Here is a 14,863-nt window from a genome sequence, read left to right as displayed (position 1 = left end):
GGGTCGGGTCTATCGGGATCGAGGTGTTTTCTCTTGGGGGTGGTGCCTGCCTGCCGCAATGCACCTGCCTGCCGCAATGCACCTGCCTGCTTGTCAGTGTATCCCTTTGCTCATGCCCTATGACTACCCTGTCTTCCATGAGCAGTCCTCCCTGGACTCTGTGGCCAGGGAGTGCTTCCAGGAAGCCCGCTTTATTTCAGAAGTGCCCATATTCAAAATAGGCGCCTGGTGCTGGACTGAGCCCAGATCTTGCGGCCTCCTCGGAGGGGAATTTTGTGCCTGTCTCCTGCCCCTGCTTTCCTGCTTACTCTGCTCACCTCAGATGGGTGGGCGGGGGTGGGGGGCAGCACCTGGCAGGGACCGGCAGCAGTCTGTGTCCAGGCTGGGACTTGATGTGCACAGCCTCAGTTTTACTGAACTGAAACATTGTTTTGCAGTGTTATATTTGTGAATAACTTTGCCTTTGGTCCTGAGGTGGATCACCAGCTGAAGGAGCGATTCGCAAACATGAAGGAAGGTAACGCAGCCCTCCTGCCCACAGGCCTGGTGCCGCCACCCTCTCCAGGGGAACATGCAGTTACATCATCATGACGGGTAGTGCATGGAAGCCCCAGGCCCCACCTGCTTCCTGCCCTCCTTCCCCAGCTCCTGGGCTGCACAGCAGAAGTGCGGGGCCCTGGTGCCTGCCCCACGTGCCCGCGTGCCCGCGATGGCCAGCAGAGGGGTTGAAGGGCTGACCCAGCTCAGGAGCAGGTTCCTGCTCCAAGCACGCATACCAGGGCTCTGCTCGGGAGCTTAGGCTGTACCCACCCGTGTGTTTGTGCCTCTCGTGATGGAGAGCTTCAGAATGAAGAACTGGTAGAGCACACACCGCCCCTTGCGGAGGACTTTCCCCCGCTCTGCAGCTGTCTGCTGTCACAGAGGTGATGAGTGTCTGCTGTGGGGCAGATCCTCAGCTCCCCGTGCTTTTAGAGTGAGTTACTTAGGGTGCGGGAGTGAACCCAGGGCCTTGTATGCTCAACAGACACTCCCCACTGGGCTTCAGCCCGCCTCCCTTTCATTCGTGTGTCCCCTCATTTGTGTTTTAGAGAAGGTCCCACTAGACAGGCTCTAGCCTAGACCCAGGCTGGTCTGAAACTCAGTCACATAGCCAAGCGCCGGCCTTGAACTTTATTGCAGGGTCCACCACCACCTTAGCTTCTTAGTGCTGCCTGTGTGGGGTCAGGCTGTGACTTGGTGAGTTCTCCAGTCCTCGGTTAGCGTATCCCTCTGTCTACTGCCTCTTTCCTCAGGGCTGGTACCCCCAGTGGTCAGGTGGGCCAGGCTCTGGTGACAGCCAGCCCCAGCCTTGGGTGGCAGTGCTCTGCCCTCCCTGCCCCGTCCACCTGCTGACGGCTACTGCAGTGTGGTCCATGTGCCCTCTGTGCAGCTGTGACAGAGACACCGTGGCCCAGGCAGCCTGTGTGAGGGAGGGGTTTGTTCGCCTCCCACAGCCGATCCCATTCCGTCCCAGAGGGCAGCAGGGCAGGCCTGCAGCAGCCTCTACTGCTGACTGCCTCAGGCTCAGCGCTCAGCGCTCAGCTACGTTTTGTGCGCTGCTCATGACCACTTGCTGGGCCCTCCCACACCAGTCAGTCAAGACAGTGCCTATGACCTGCCTGCAGGCCAGTCTGCTGGAGGCGGTTTTTCTCAGTTGAGGTTCCCTTTTCCTAGAGGGCCCGAGTTGGTGTCACGTTGGCAAAAAATTATCTAGCAAAAGCACCCACTTGTGGGTGTTCATGGGGCTCAAATTGTGCCTGTGGCCCTCTCCTGACCATGCTTTTCCCTTGGGCCTCTGCATGGTCAGTGGTGGCAGGTCATTTCCATCACTGCCCAGGGAAGCTCATAGGGTGCTGGCCTGACTGGCCTGTGGCCTTTCAGCTTTCCTGCACACTGGAGACGTGGACCTGACCCTGCTGTGGCCAGGCCGGGCCTTTGCTGATGGACAGGACTCAGAGAGCAGGACTTGGAGTGGGGCTAGAGGCTGGTGCACAGATGTGCGTGCGTGCGTGCGTGCTGAAAAGGGAGCCTCATTGTGTAGCTCAGGCTGTCCCAGAACAATGGGTACTTCAGCTCCCCAAGTGCTGGGGTGACAGACATGCACCACTGTGCCAGGGGGAGTCTTGAATCTTGATTTAGCTGTCACTGGCTGTGGGCGTCAGGCCTGGTCTACCGCCCATGAGGCTTAGAGCTCCTGGGCTGGCCTGGGCTACAGGAGGAGTTCAAAGCCAGCCTGGGCTTGGTGACGATCTGTCTCGTTCTCCCCTCCCACCCCAGCACTCTTCTCCATATGGAAAAGGATCTGCTCCATTCACAAGAGTCGGGCTGGGTTTTGAGGCAGGGTCTCTATGTTGCTCTGGCTGCTGTGGAACTCTTTATGTAGGCCAGGCTAGACTACTTTCAGAGGTCTGCCCATCCCTGCCTTGGGCTGGGATTAAAGGTGGTGCCTCCAAACTAGACTACCATGTTTTAAGGTTGTTCCTTGTGGCTGTCCCGGATTTGAGTCTTTGTGTGGTTTGGCAAGGCTCTTTTTGCCTTTGGGACTTGGTTCTGATCCCTGTCCCAGTCAACAGCCAGTCAGATTCTCAGCTCTGTTCTGTGGATCTTTCTCTGTTGTCTCTTTGAAACCGTGGTCTCGCTGCATAGCCCAGTTTGTCTTCAGACTCATGACAGTCCTCTCGGCTGCCGGAATACCGGGGTGATCACTGAGTCTCCGTGCCTGTGGGGTTCCTCCCAGTGCCTTTCTGAGGGGATGCTGCAGGCAGGTCCATCTGCCTAGCTCCTCCTTCCTGTGCCTGTGCTGGTTCTGGGCCCCACTACAACCCTTTTACCAGACACCCAGTTGTCACCACAGTGCAGGGTCAGAGGCGAGCACCAGAGGGCTTGTGAGAATGCCTAGCGTCTCGTGGGCACCTCATGCCTGTGTGTGCCTCTGTGGGTTTTTACACATATGGCAGTGATGGGCTTCTGTGTTGCAGGTGGCAGAATCGTCTCCTCAAAGCCCTTTGCCCCTCTGAACTTCAGGATCAACAGCAGGAACTTGAGTGGTAAGCTCCGCGCTCAGCCCAGCAGTGAGGGTCCTCAGCTAGTTGCTTCCCAGCCTCTGTCCACCGCGTGTCACACACGTCCCCTGTGGACATGGTGCTGCAGAGGTGGCCAGCCCTCCTGGGGTCTCCCTGGGCTGGGGGCTTGGATGTCTGCACCCTCACTCTGATGTGGCTGCTCTCGAAGCCTGACCCCATTCACGTGTCAGGCCCCAGATTATTCCTCCCCTGTGTCAGCTAGGCAGCCTTTGGGGGTGCTGTGGAGACTGGTGTGGGGTGCAGGCCTCCTGTGCAGTCCTGACTTGCTGCTCCTCCACAGACATCGGCACCATCATGCGCGTGGTGGAGCTGTCGCCCCTGAAGGGCTCCGTGTCGTGGACTGGGAAGCCCGTCTCCTACTACCTGCACACTATTGACCGCACCATAGTGAGTGCCCACAGCAGCGCAGCATGGCACCCTCCGCAGGGGGAGAGTCACAGCCATGTCCCCGGCAGTTCTGGTCTCAGCCCTTGGTCTCCCTGATGAATGAGTGCCCATAGCAGTTTTGGCATCATATCCGGAGGCCTCTGGTCTCTGTCATCCCTTCCCCCCTTGTCCCCCAGCCTTCCCCAGGTGTGTGCTGGCCTCTTCCTCATGGTCCCCGCATGGCCTCCCCTCCTTGCCGGAGCCTTCCACGTGCAGTCCCAGCTCTGTTCTCATCCGTCCCTGAGGCCGGGTGTCGGCAGTCCTGCTTTTTGTTCTCTGGCCTACCTGGGTCAGCCGAGAGCCTTCCTGCTGTGGGCAGGGGGTCCTCAAGACTCCTGAGCTGAGGCACGCGTTCCCTCTGTGTGGCCAGTGCAGCCGCCGGTGTCCCCCCGGGCGGTCCTGTCCTTGGTCCTTAGCAGTCATTTGAGAAGGAGGATAACTGCCTTGGGCTGTGTATTCGCTCCAGCTGTGCTGCCTTTGGTGTCCGCTGGTGTGCCTGGCAGCTCTGTGGGACACAGCGTCTGTGGGCGGCTGCCCGTGTCCGTGCTCAGGGCTCGCTTCTAACAAAGCTTTTTCCTCTTCTCTTTAGCTTGAAAACTATTTTTCTAGTCTGAAAAATCCAAAACTCAGGGTAAGTTTGCATCTCTCCCAACTGTGACATTCATGAGGGTCATGGTGGCTGGCTGAATGTGTGCTGGTGGGATGTGTGACCAAGGTACCCAGGCCCAACCAAGGGTGCTTTCTGCCTCCCTCAGCTCTGTGGTAGGTTTAGTGTCCATCTTGTGTGGATGATGGTCCTGCAGAGGGCCAGGTGCCAACAGGTCCGTTGTCACACCGTGCTGTGCGTCCTCATGCCAGCGCTGTGCACAGACAGTTGAGGGTGCCTGTCTCTAGCACCCTGGAAGGCTGGGCAGTCTGCTCCGTGGCAGGCACTTCTCTGGCCACATCTGCTGGGCTTTAGCTTGTCTGTCCCAGAGACATACAGAGCTGAGCTACCAGGCGACTTTCCCTGGGGAGGCGGGAGTAAACGTCTGTTCACTCCGCATGGTCACTAATGGCAGAGTACCAAGTTCTCCCTGCTGGTGCTTGGTGAAGTGGTGGGCTGACGGGTTACAGGTGTGTAGACAGTTTACAGTTAGCTACACACCACCAAGGAGGGCATCCTGCGCAGCATACCAGATTGTGAACGGTGTAGTCTCAGCGAGCGGCTGAGTTCCCGCACCCCTCACTCCCAGTTCCACAGATGCATGCAAGTGTGCATCTCGGGAAGGTCGGCCCAGCTCCTGGGTTCAAGTCAGCGGTGGTTAGGTTGTGCCAAGAGGACATAGGCCTTAACATGCGGTTTGACTTTGCCTAGCCCTTTAGGGGCGATAGCCATCCTGCCCAGTGGGGCCGTCGGGTCTCCATGCTAGCTGGCATGTCCCACGTGCTCTCGTTGCCACGTGGTTCTGCAGCTGCCAGAGCAGGGGCAGCCTTGGGCTGCAACACCGTGGAGGCTCGAGGCTTCCCCGTTAGGGGCTGTGGGCCCAGGTCAGTGTCTGTGTGTGGACGTTTGAGTGGTTCCGGTGGAGCCGGAGCCTGCGGCGCGTCCTGGACACGCGTCCCCGCTTCCCTGCAGGAGGAGCAGGAGGCCGCGCGGCGACGGCAGCAGCGAGAGAACAAGAGCAACGCCACCACCCCCACCAAGGTCCCGGAGAGCAAGGCTGCTGCCACCGAGGTCCCTGCGGTGAGAGGCCGTCCCCTGCGCGTGCCTGGTAGACGGGGGCCCGAGGTGCGTCCCTGCGGGCACTCCTGCTGTGGCCCTCACTGCCTGCCTGTGTCCTCCAGGACTCTGGTGCTGAGGAGGAAAAGTCAGGTGTGGCCACTGTCAAAAAGCCATCTCCCTCCAAAGCCCGGAAGAAGAAGCTGAGCAAGAAAGGCAGGAAGATGGCTGGCCGGAAGCGCGGGCGGCCCAAGAAAATGAGTGCTGCCAATGCGGAGCGCAAGGCCAAGAAGAGCCAGAGCACGCTGGACCTCCTGCGCTCCCCGCCCGCAGCCCCAGCCCCGGCCTCACCCCAGGGTGAGCCTCTTTCCCTCCGTCCTCTGGAGTCCCCGTCCGTCCGAGTGGGTCTGGGCTCTGTGCCATGGACTAGGCTTGTGACCCCACCCCAGGAGCTGTTGGGTGGGAATCGGGGTCCCATGCTGTGTCAGGCCTCAGATCTGCCAAGCTGAGGCATTTGTTGCCTGTAGTAGTGTATATAGGACCATGGTTGGTGACTGATGGGGACCCTCTCTCCTGCAGATGCGTACAGGGCACCTCATAGCCCATTCTACCAGCTACCTCCGAGCACGCAGCTCCACTCCCCGAATCCGCTGCTGGTGGCACCCACCCCGCCTGCGTTACAGAAACTTTTAGGTGGGTTATGGCTCTGGTCTTGAAGCAGTTCTTGGGAGCTGTGTATGTGGTGGGGCCCCAGTCAAGCCTGCTGGATGGTGTGGAAGAGACTTCTGTTGCCCTGTGAATGGCTGAGAGTGACCCGGCTCACCTCAGGGACCCTGTGCCATATATGGGGACATGTGTGACCGTCAGTACTGGGGGAACCTGGTGGAGAATAACTCACTCCACAGGAAATGCTGGCAAGTCCCTTACTTGAAGGAGGGATCTGCTCTCGGGGTGTAGGGCATAAGAAGAGGGGGAGTCACAGGAAGGGGTGGCCCTCCAGCAGGCCAAGCCCTAGGTAGCTCCACGTGTCTGCCGGCCACCACTCCTGCTCGCTCAGGGAAGGGTGTTGGCATCAGCCCTGGTCACACGCTGTGCTGTGTCCCTCCAGAGTCCTTCAAAATCCAGTACCTGCAGTTCCTGGCGTACACGAAGACCCCACAGTACAAGGCCAACCTGCAGCAGCTGCTGGACCAGGAGAAGGTGGGTGAGCTCTGCCTCAGTGTCAGTAGTTGTTCCGCTTCCGGGTGGCTCTGAGGTCACCTGCTTCTGTCCTCGCTCGCTCGCAGGAGAAGAACACGCAGCTGCTGGGCACCGCCCAGCAGCTCTTCGGGCATTGCCAGGCCCAGAAGGAGGAGATCCACAGACTGTTCCAGCAGAAGCTGGATGAGGTGACTTCCCTTGTCCTTGTGGGAGTACTGACATGGAATGGCTAGCCCCGTGTGAGCCCGTCTGTCCCCTGGTCAGGGCTGCAGGGTGCCTGTCGTCCCCTTTGTCCCTGTGCACTGGGATTCCACTCACTCTGCTTTGTCCTCTCCATCCCCAGTTGGGCGTGAAGGCGCTGACCTACAATGACCTAATTCAGGCCCAGAAGGAGATCTCTGCCCACAACCAGCAGCTGCGGGAGCAGTCGGAGCAGCTGGAGAAGGACAACAGCGAGCTGCGGAGCCAGAGCCTGCGGCTGGTGTGTGCGTGTGTGTGCGTGTGTGTGCGTGTGCGCGTGCGTGTGAGTGCGTGTGTGCGTGCGTGTGAGTGCGTGTGTGTGCGTGCGTGTGCGCGTGCGTGTGTGCGCGTGCGTGTGAGTGCGTGTGCGTGCGTGCGTGTCAGGGGGAGGGGGTGGGCGCGGGGGCTGTGTGCGCAGGCAGGGTGGAGGGCAGGATCTCCCACTCCGGAGTTAGTTTCCGGGCGTCGGACTTGGGTCTGTCCCTCCACACTCTTGCTGGGCTCGGCAAGGATCACTGTACCTGATCACACCAGGGGCTCTGTACTGTGTCCCACAAGCCTTTCTCACCTTGCTGTGTGTGACACACCGCGTGCCACAACTGTAGCCTGGCTCTAGCGCACTGCCCAGAGAGACTGGCTCTCCTGCCTTCAGCTGCTGAGACTCTGGTCTGTGCCCACAGCTCAGGGCCCGGTGTGAGGAGCTGAGGCTGGACTGGTCCACATTGTCTCTGGAGAACCTGCGGAAAGAGAAGCAGGCCCTGCGGAGCCAGATCTCGGAGAAGCAGAGACACTGCCTGGAGCTGCAGGTGGGCAGTCCATCTGTTGAGGGCAGCAGGGGTGGGTGGGGCCTCAGAGCGGCCTCGGCTCCCCTTGACACGCCCCTGCTCCCGGGTGGAGCCTAGGCTGCTCTGACAGCAGCTCCCATGGTGTAGATCAGCATCGTGGAGCTGGAGAAGAGCCAGCGGCAGCAGGAGCTGCTGCAGTTGAAGTCCTGTGTACCGCCCGACGATGCTCTGTCCCTGCATCTGCGTGGCAAGGGTGCCCTGGGCCGCGAGCTGGAGGCCGATGCTGGGCGGTTGCGTCTTGAGCTGGACTGTGCCAAGATCTCCCTGCCGCACCTCAGCAGCATGAGCCCCGAGCTCTCCATGAATGGCCACGCCGCCAGCTACGAGCTCTGCAGCACAGCTAGTCGGCCCTCGTCCAAACAGAACACCCCCCAGTACCTGGCCTCCCCCCTGGACCAGGAGGTCGTACCCTGCACCCCCAGCCACAGTGGCCGGCCTCGGCTAGAAAAGTTGTCTGGCCTGGCTTTGCCAGACTATACCCGGTTGTCACCTGCCAAGATTGTGTTGAGGCGGCATCTGAGCCAGGACCATACCGGCTCTAGCAGAGCAGCTGCCAGTGAGCCGCACCCTCGGTGAGCACGGGCCGTGTAGGGGCTCTGCTTCTGTCTTCTGTCCGGGACTGTCGGCACGGGCTGCTTGCTGGGAATCCAGTTAGCATGACTGGCCTCTCCTTGCAGGGCGGAGCACGCCAAGGAAAGCAGCCTTCCCTACCAGAGCCCCGGCTTGTCCAGCAGCATGAAGCTCAGCCCCCAGGACCCGCTGCCTGCCTCCCCGGCGACCTCGCCGCTCACCTCAGAGAAGGGCAGTGAGAAGGTGAGGGCCGAGTGAAAGAAGCCCGAGTGTGTGAGGGCTGGCTGGGCAGCACTCCACAGAGCCTTCGCGTCTCGAGCTTGTATGGGGCTTAGTTTGGGGCCCTGGGGAGGAGGTGGGGACTGGTATCCACAGGGGTTTCGGGAGCGGCTGTGTCAGCCCTCCATGGGTCCTTGGGGGACTCAGATGCTTACATGCTGGAGTGGGGTGGGGTCAAGGGGTTGGGGCCTCCACTGTACCTACAGAGATGGAGAGGAGTTGGGCAGGCCAGGCGGCCCACGGTGACAGGTCTCAGAAACAAGGAGTGTCCCGAGGATGGCTTCTGCAGCTGAGCTCCCATCCAGGTGGGGATTAACGCATGCCGTCTGTTGGCAGGGCGGGAAGGAGCGTGCCTACAGCAGCCACGGGGAGACGATCACCAGCCTGCCTGTCAGCATTCCACTCAGCACGGTGCAGCCCAACAAGCTGCCCGTCAGCATCCCACTGGCTAGCGTGGTGCTGCCCAGCCGCGCCGAGAGGGCGGTGAGTGTGCTGGGCCGGGCGGCGGCGGTGGCGGCGGCGGTGGCGGTGGGGGTGGCGGTGGCTGTGCTGCCTGTGGGGGGACTCGAGCCTCGGTCTTGATGTCTTCTGTCGGATGCTGTAGAGCTGGAGCGTGCAGTCAGCCCGGGACTGCTGAGGGCATCCGCAGCTAGTCCTGCTGCCATGGAGGCGGGCTCTGGGGTGCTCTGTAAGAGGCAGAGCAGAGTTGAAACGCCCACTCCGGGAGGGTTTCATCCACTCAAGCCGTAGTGGCAGGCCTGGCCCTGAGCTTTGCCCCGATGTCTGGGTCCTGGAAGAGCTGCTGTTCACAGAGCGCAGGCTGGGCAGACAGTGAAGCCTTGCCTTCCTTTTGCTTTTATTTGGGGCAGGGTCTTGTCTGACACAGGCTGGCCTGGATATCTGACCACCTTGCCCTGTGCCCGCCCTTCCCACCCTTTGTTCCCTGAATATGACCTGGCCTTTCTGCTTGGACTCTCAGCCCTCCTGCCCAGCTCTGCCCTCCGGGTCCTCCCTGCTCTGCCCTCCGGGTCCTCCCAGCTCTGCCCGCAGCCCTCCTGCCCAGCTCTGCCCTCCGGGTCCTCCCTGCTCTGCCCTCCGGGTCCTCCTGCTCTGCCCTCCGGGTCCTCCTGCTCTGCCCTCCGGGTCCTCCCTGCTCTGCCCTCCGGGTCCTCCTGCTCTGCCCGCAGCCCCCCTCCTGCCCTGCTCTGTCTCTTAGGCCTGCCGCTCCCCCCTCGCCCTAACTAGGCAGGTTTTCTCTTACAGAGGAGCACTCCCAGCCCTGTGCCACAGCCCCGAGACTCCTCATCGACACTTGAAAAGCAGATTGGTGCTTCTGCCCATGGTGCAGGAGGCAGTGCAGGAGGGAGCAGGAGCCTCGCCCTGGCGCCCACAGGTGACCCCCCAACCCCACCCCAGAGGGGCCTCTCCCTGCTAGGTGCCGTGTTCCCTGAGAAGATCCCACTGTGGGACAGAAATGGGGGCTGAGGCCACCCAACAGGTAGCTCTGAGGTCCTGAGTTCAGGATTGGGTGGACCAGAAGGCGGAGGACTAGTGTTTGGGCTGACTTGGTCTGTGCTGGGGTCGGCTGCCCTGAGGGTTAGCTCACAGCAGCGCCAGACCCAGTGTGCCCGAGGGTTCGCAGTGACTGGCGTCAGGAGGCAGTCTTCCTCTGGGGGCCTGCCCTCACCTGCCCGTGCTGTGGCCCCGGAGCCACCAGCTCTTCAGCTTGCCCCTCCCAGGGTGAGGTGTCCTCACAGCCCCCACCAGTGGGCTTGGCCTCCTTGAGAAACCGCTGTCTTCCTCCACAGGCTTCTACACTGGGTCGGTGGCCATCAGCGGGGCCCTGGCCAGCAGCCCAGCGCCTCTGGCCTCTGGGATGGAATCTGCTGTTTTCGACGAGTCCTCTGGACCCAGCAGCCTCTTTGCCACCATGGGGTCTCGCAGCACACCACCACAGCACCCACCTCTGCTGCCGCAGCCCCGCAACTCCGGCCCCGCCTCTCCTGCCCACCAACTCGCAGCCAGTCCCCGCCTGAGTGTGACTACCCAGGGCCCGCTGCCCGACACCAGCAAGGGGGATCTCCCTTCTGACCCTGCCTTCTCAGACCCGGAGTGCGAAGCCAAGAGGAGGGTTGTGTTCAGCATTGCAGCCGGTTCCAGCTCTAAGCAGTCGCCTTCCACCAGGCACAGCCCCTTGACCTCTGGCACCCGTGGGGACTGTGTTCAGAGCCATGGGCAGGACAGCCGGAAGCGCAGCAGAAGGAAGCGTGCATCAGCTGGAACCCCCAGCCTCAGCACGGGTGTGTCCCCCAAGCGCCGGGCTCTGCCAACTGTCGCGGGCCTCTTCACACAGTCCTCGGGGTCTCCCCTCAACCTCAACTCCATGGTAAGTACAGGACCTGTCCCAGCAGGGTGGGGAGCCCCGCTGGTGTGGGCCCAGGGCCCGGGGCAGGGACACTGGCTGGTGTGCAGCCCTGCTCTCCTCCTCCTCCTCCTCCGCTGCCCTCCTGTCCCTTCTCCCTTCACCAGGAATTGGTGACTGCAAATGTCTCAGGGCTTAGATATTCCCTCTGGTGTCCCCGAGACCCTGGCCTGGGCCTGTGGCTCATCTGCCCTCCCCAACACCATAGGTCAGCAACATCAATCAGCCCCTGGAGATCACAGCCATCTCATCCCCTGAGAGCTCCCTGAAGAGTTCCCCCACCCCCTACCAGGACCACGATCAGCCCCCAGTGCTCAGGAAGGAGCGGCCCCTGGGCCCGACCAACGGAGTTCATTACTCACCGCTGACCTCAGATGAGGAGCCAGGCTCTGAGGATGAGCCCAGCAGTGCCCGGTGAGTCCTGGGGGGCAGCTCTGCAGGGTGATGGGTGGACCAGGCGCGGGCTGTTGTGTGGCCAGGTGACCTCTTCAGCCAGCTTTCCCGTCCTGAGCTCCCTGTTCCGGACTGTGTTCTCACTGGGCGTTGTCTTTGCTTTCCTCGGGGAGTGGGATGGAGCCCCACACGTGGGGTCTTTGTGCCTGGGGTTCTTCTGGATGTTGTGCCTGTGTGAGCATCACACGGCCCTCCCCACCACTGCATTGTGGCCGCACTGCAGATGAGCACCCATCGCTGAGGTCCCATCTGCCTCCCTGTGACACCTTGCCTCTGATGGGACATGGTCTAAGATTGCTGCCCAGGGTCCTCCTAGGGATCTGACAGATAGACTCCCCCGTTCTAGACCGTCCCAGATTGCCGCCTTGAGCAAGGCTCGGGACAGGGACGCTCCTACGGGTTGTCCTGCTTGATGTTCACAGTTGTCACCGTGGACTGGGGTCCCCCCAGGAACAGCCCTGCCCAGCACTGGGTCCTGGTGCTGCTGGTGACCCAGACTTACTCTGGTCTGTTTGGGAGGCCTTCCATCCATGTAGGGCGGGAGGACAGCCTTTGGACCCTCCATTTCCTGAGGTGTGCGTGTTAGGAGTTCTGGGGTCCTCTCTGAACACTTACATTCATACAACAACCACCGTTTTCTTTGCACAGAATTGAAAGAAAAATTGCAACAATCTCCTTAGAAAGCAAATCTCCCCCGAAGACGCTGGAGAATGGTAATGTGCTCCCTTCCTGGAGCCTAGAGGTGTGGGGGAGGGTGCCCTGTGCTCAGGCCAGGCCAGCCTGGGACTGCATCTGGTGCATGGTCAGTTGGAAGGGGAGGACAAGAGAAGTCTCCCAGTGCATGAGCTCCTTAGACCCCTCACCCCCCCCGGCCCCTCTGCCTGGTAGCGTGTGTGTCGGCCCCATGGGAGGCACGGCCCTCCTCCCCACTGCAGGAGACAGCAGGCCCCAGGCTCAGCTCATGGCCACTGTCATCTCCCATCAGGTGGTGGCTTGGTGGGAAGGAAGTCTGCCTCCTCGAGCAGCGAGCCTGTGAACAGTAGCAAATGGAAGTCCACCTTCTCGCCCATCTCCGACCTCAGCTTGGCCAAGGCCGTGGACAGTCCGCTGCAGGCTGGCTCCGCGCTCAGTCACAGCCCGCTGTTCTCTTTCCGGCCAGCTCTGGAGGAGCCCGCTGCTGAGGCCAAGCTCCCCAGCCACCCGAGGAAGGCCTTCGCCGGCTCCCTGGCCGCGGCCGAGGGCCCCAGCCCTGGCGCCAACCCTCCCAACGGCCTGGCCTTCAGCGGGGGCCTCGCTGGCGACCTTGGTTTACACAGTTTCAACGACGGTGCTCCCCTCTCCCACAAGGGCCCTGAGGTGGCCGGCCTGAGCGCCCCCCTGAGCTTCCCATCCCAGCGGGGCAAGGACAGCACCACGGAGGCCAACCCCTTCCTCAACAGGCGGCAGCCGGAGGGCCTGAGTGGCCTCAAGGGCGAGGGCAGTGCAGGCAAGGAGGCGGCCGAGGCCCTGGTCCTGTGCGGGCCCGCGGACAAGGTGGCCCTGCCTCATGGCGGCAGGGCCAGCAAGGGCCGCGACCGTGAGCTGGACTTGAAGGGCGGCCACAACCTCTTCATCTCTGCCGCCGCCGTGCCTCCAGGCGGCCTCCTCGGTGGCCCTGGCCTCGTCACTGTGGCTTCCTCGGCGGGCAGTACGACCCCTGCTGCCCAGGCTCCGCGGCCCTTCCTGAGCACCTTCCCCCCGGGGCCCCAGTTCACGCTGGGCCCCATGTCCCTGCAGGCCAACCTGGGCTCTGTGGCCGGCTCCTCCGTGCTGCAGTCCTTGTTCAGCACCGTGCCGGCGGCCGCCGCAGGCCTGGTGCACGTGTCGTCCACTGCGACCCGACTGACCAACTCGCACACCATGGGCAGCTTCTCCTCCGGGGTGGCCGGCGGAACCGTTGGAGGTAGGCTGGGAAGGGAGGACCGCGGAGGTCGGAGCCCCAGGCCCCGGAGCCCAGGCCCTCTAGAGGGCGCAAGGGGAGTGTGGCCCTGTGTCCACGCTGGCGTCGTCACGGTGTGACCCGAGGAGACTGGCTAGTCTTGTAACGCGTGCCTCTTGTTTTCAGAAGACCACGGTGCACTTAACTAGGCCTTTCTTTCTTCTGGGGCGTCCCCTGTTTGAGGTCACCACCCACAGGCCTCCTGGCGGGTCTGTGGAAGCGGGCCGGTGCGAGAATGAGTCCAGGAGGGCCTGCGCACACGCACACGGGGCGTGCGTGCGTCAGTGTGCGTGCGTCAGTGTGCGTGCGTGCGTGCGGAGTCCGGGCCGCCGGCGGCCAGGCCTGGTGCAGGCCCGGCTGGGCAGGGGCGGGCAGGTGGGCCCGAGGGCCGGGGCCTCGGCCCGCAGGTAAGTGTCCCGCGCTAGCCCGCTGCTTCTGCTTGTGCCTGCGCTTGGACCGGAGTCACGCTGTCCTCTGCTTCTCCTGCCGGCGGCTCCGCTGCTCCTGCTCCGCCTGCCCGGCCCGAGCTGCCTGTTGAAGCTGCTTTTTCTCTCCTGTTTGCAGGTGTCTTTACCCACGCGGTGCCTTCTGCCTCTGCTCACCCGTTTGGAGCTGGTGTCGGCAGCGGGGCTGTGTGTAGCAGTGCCACGCTGGGCCTGAGCCCGCTGCAGGCGGCGGCCAGCACCTCGGCTTCTTCCTTTCAGGCCGCGGCCTCGGTCGAGACTCGGCCGCCCCCTCCCCCTCCCCTCCTTCCTCCTCAGCACCTGGGCAGGCCCCCTGCGGGGCCACCTGTCCTCCACGCACCCCCCCCTCCTAACGTCGCCTTGCCTCCTCCACCCGCGCTGCTGGCTTCTAACTCGGAGCCGGTGCTTCTGCAGAGCCTGGCCTCCCTCCCGGCTAACAAAGCTTTCTTACCCCCCTCCTCTGCCGCCTCTCTGCAGCCTGCTAACGCCTCTCTGTCTGTCAAGCTCGCCTCCCTCCCACACAAGGTCTCCCGCCCCTCCTTCACGGTGCACCACCAGCCCCTGCCCCGGCTGGCCCTGGCGCAGGCTGCGCCCGCCGCCCCGCAGGCCAGCTCCTCGGGGCCATCTGCTGTGTGGGTTTCCCTTGGCATGCCGCCTCCTTATGCCGCGCACCTTTCGGGGGTTAAGCCTCGATAAAGACCTTGCTTAGCTAGCAGTTCATGTTCTGTAAGGTAAGGCTAGAGCCAGACCGCCCCTCCTCTTGCCCGGAAGACGGCTGGCAGGGCTCGGCAGATGTCCGGGGTCCTGAGTGGTGGAGATGGGGGGCTAAGGGGGGCAGGGCCACCGTTGTGCAGGACTGCCGTCCTCAGCCAGCGGCTGAGAGGACATCTGAGGTGATGAGGTTCAAGTGTGGCGCACCAAAGCCAAGGTAGCCCCAACCCACCATGAGGCTCCGTCCTGGCCCACTGCAGTCCGTGATTGTGGGGTCCCATTTTTAGTTCTAAACTAAGGCCTCCGCCACCAGCCTACCTGTGCAAGGGAAACAAGGGTTGTCAGTGGATGAGGTGGTAGGCCCTGTCCACGGGCAGAAAGCTGCCTAGGGTGGCGGGGGCATCTGGAGCACAGAGTTGGGGCTTAAGGTTCAGGGAGCAGGTCCTGCCCA

General features: G+C 62.4%; 1 protein-coding gene across 1 annotated transcript in view; it reads left to right on the top strand.

Moving 5' to 3' along the window:
* Dot1l (DOT1 like histone lysine methyltransferase) overlaps nucleotides 1-14,863 on the top strand; it is a 42,449-nt gene that overhangs the window by 25,360 nt on the left and 2,226 nt on the right. The window contains exons 9-28 of the mRNA XM_059252141.1: nucleotides 438-517; nucleotides 3,018-3,086; nucleotides 3,403-3,509; nucleotides 4,138-4,179; nucleotides 5,167-5,274; nucleotides 5,376-5,607; nucleotides 5,830-5,943; nucleotides 6,359-6,450; nucleotides 6,537-6,638; nucleotides 6,794-6,931; nucleotides 7,371-7,496; nucleotides 7,623-8,107; nucleotides 8,213-8,348; nucleotides 8,721-8,867; nucleotides 9,648-9,777; nucleotides 10,193-10,770; nucleotides 11,015-11,220; nucleotides 11,908-11,972; nucleotides 12,245-13,201; nucleotides 13,802-14,432. Coding sequence (XP_059108124.1) covers nucleotides 438-517; nucleotides 3,018-3,086; nucleotides 3,403-3,509; nucleotides 4,138-4,179; nucleotides 5,167-5,274; nucleotides 5,376-5,607; nucleotides 5,830-5,943; nucleotides 6,359-6,450; nucleotides 6,537-6,638; nucleotides 6,794-6,931; nucleotides 7,371-7,496; nucleotides 7,623-8,107; nucleotides 8,213-8,348; nucleotides 8,721-8,867; nucleotides 9,648-9,777; nucleotides 10,193-10,770; nucleotides 11,015-11,220; nucleotides 11,908-11,972; nucleotides 12,245-13,201; nucleotides 13,802-14,397 — 4,510 coding nt within the window. The 3' untranslated portion in view covers nucleotides 14,398-14,432. The remainder of the gene's footprint in view (nucleotides 1-437; nucleotides 518-3,017; nucleotides 3,087-3,402; nucleotides 3,510-4,137; nucleotides 4,180-5,166; nucleotides 5,275-5,375; nucleotides 5,608-5,829; nucleotides 5,944-6,358; nucleotides 6,451-6,536; nucleotides 6,639-6,793; nucleotides 6,932-7,370; nucleotides 7,497-7,622; nucleotides 8,108-8,212; nucleotides 8,349-8,720; nucleotides 8,868-9,647; nucleotides 9,778-10,192; nucleotides 10,771-11,014; nucleotides 11,221-11,907; nucleotides 11,973-12,244; nucleotides 13,202-13,801; nucleotides 14,433-14,863) is intronic.

The sequence above is a fragment of the Peromyscus eremicus genome, unplaced genomic scaffold (genome assembly GCF_949786415.1).
Source record: "Peromyscus eremicus unplaced genomic scaffold, PerEre_H2_v1 PerEre#2#chr22_unloc_1, whole genome shotgun sequence".
Taxonomy (NCBI): domain Eukaryota; kingdom Metazoa; phylum Chordata; class Mammalia; order Rodentia; family Cricetidae; genus Peromyscus; species Peromyscus eremicus.
This window is presented reverse-complemented; position numbering and strand designations above follow the sequence as displayed.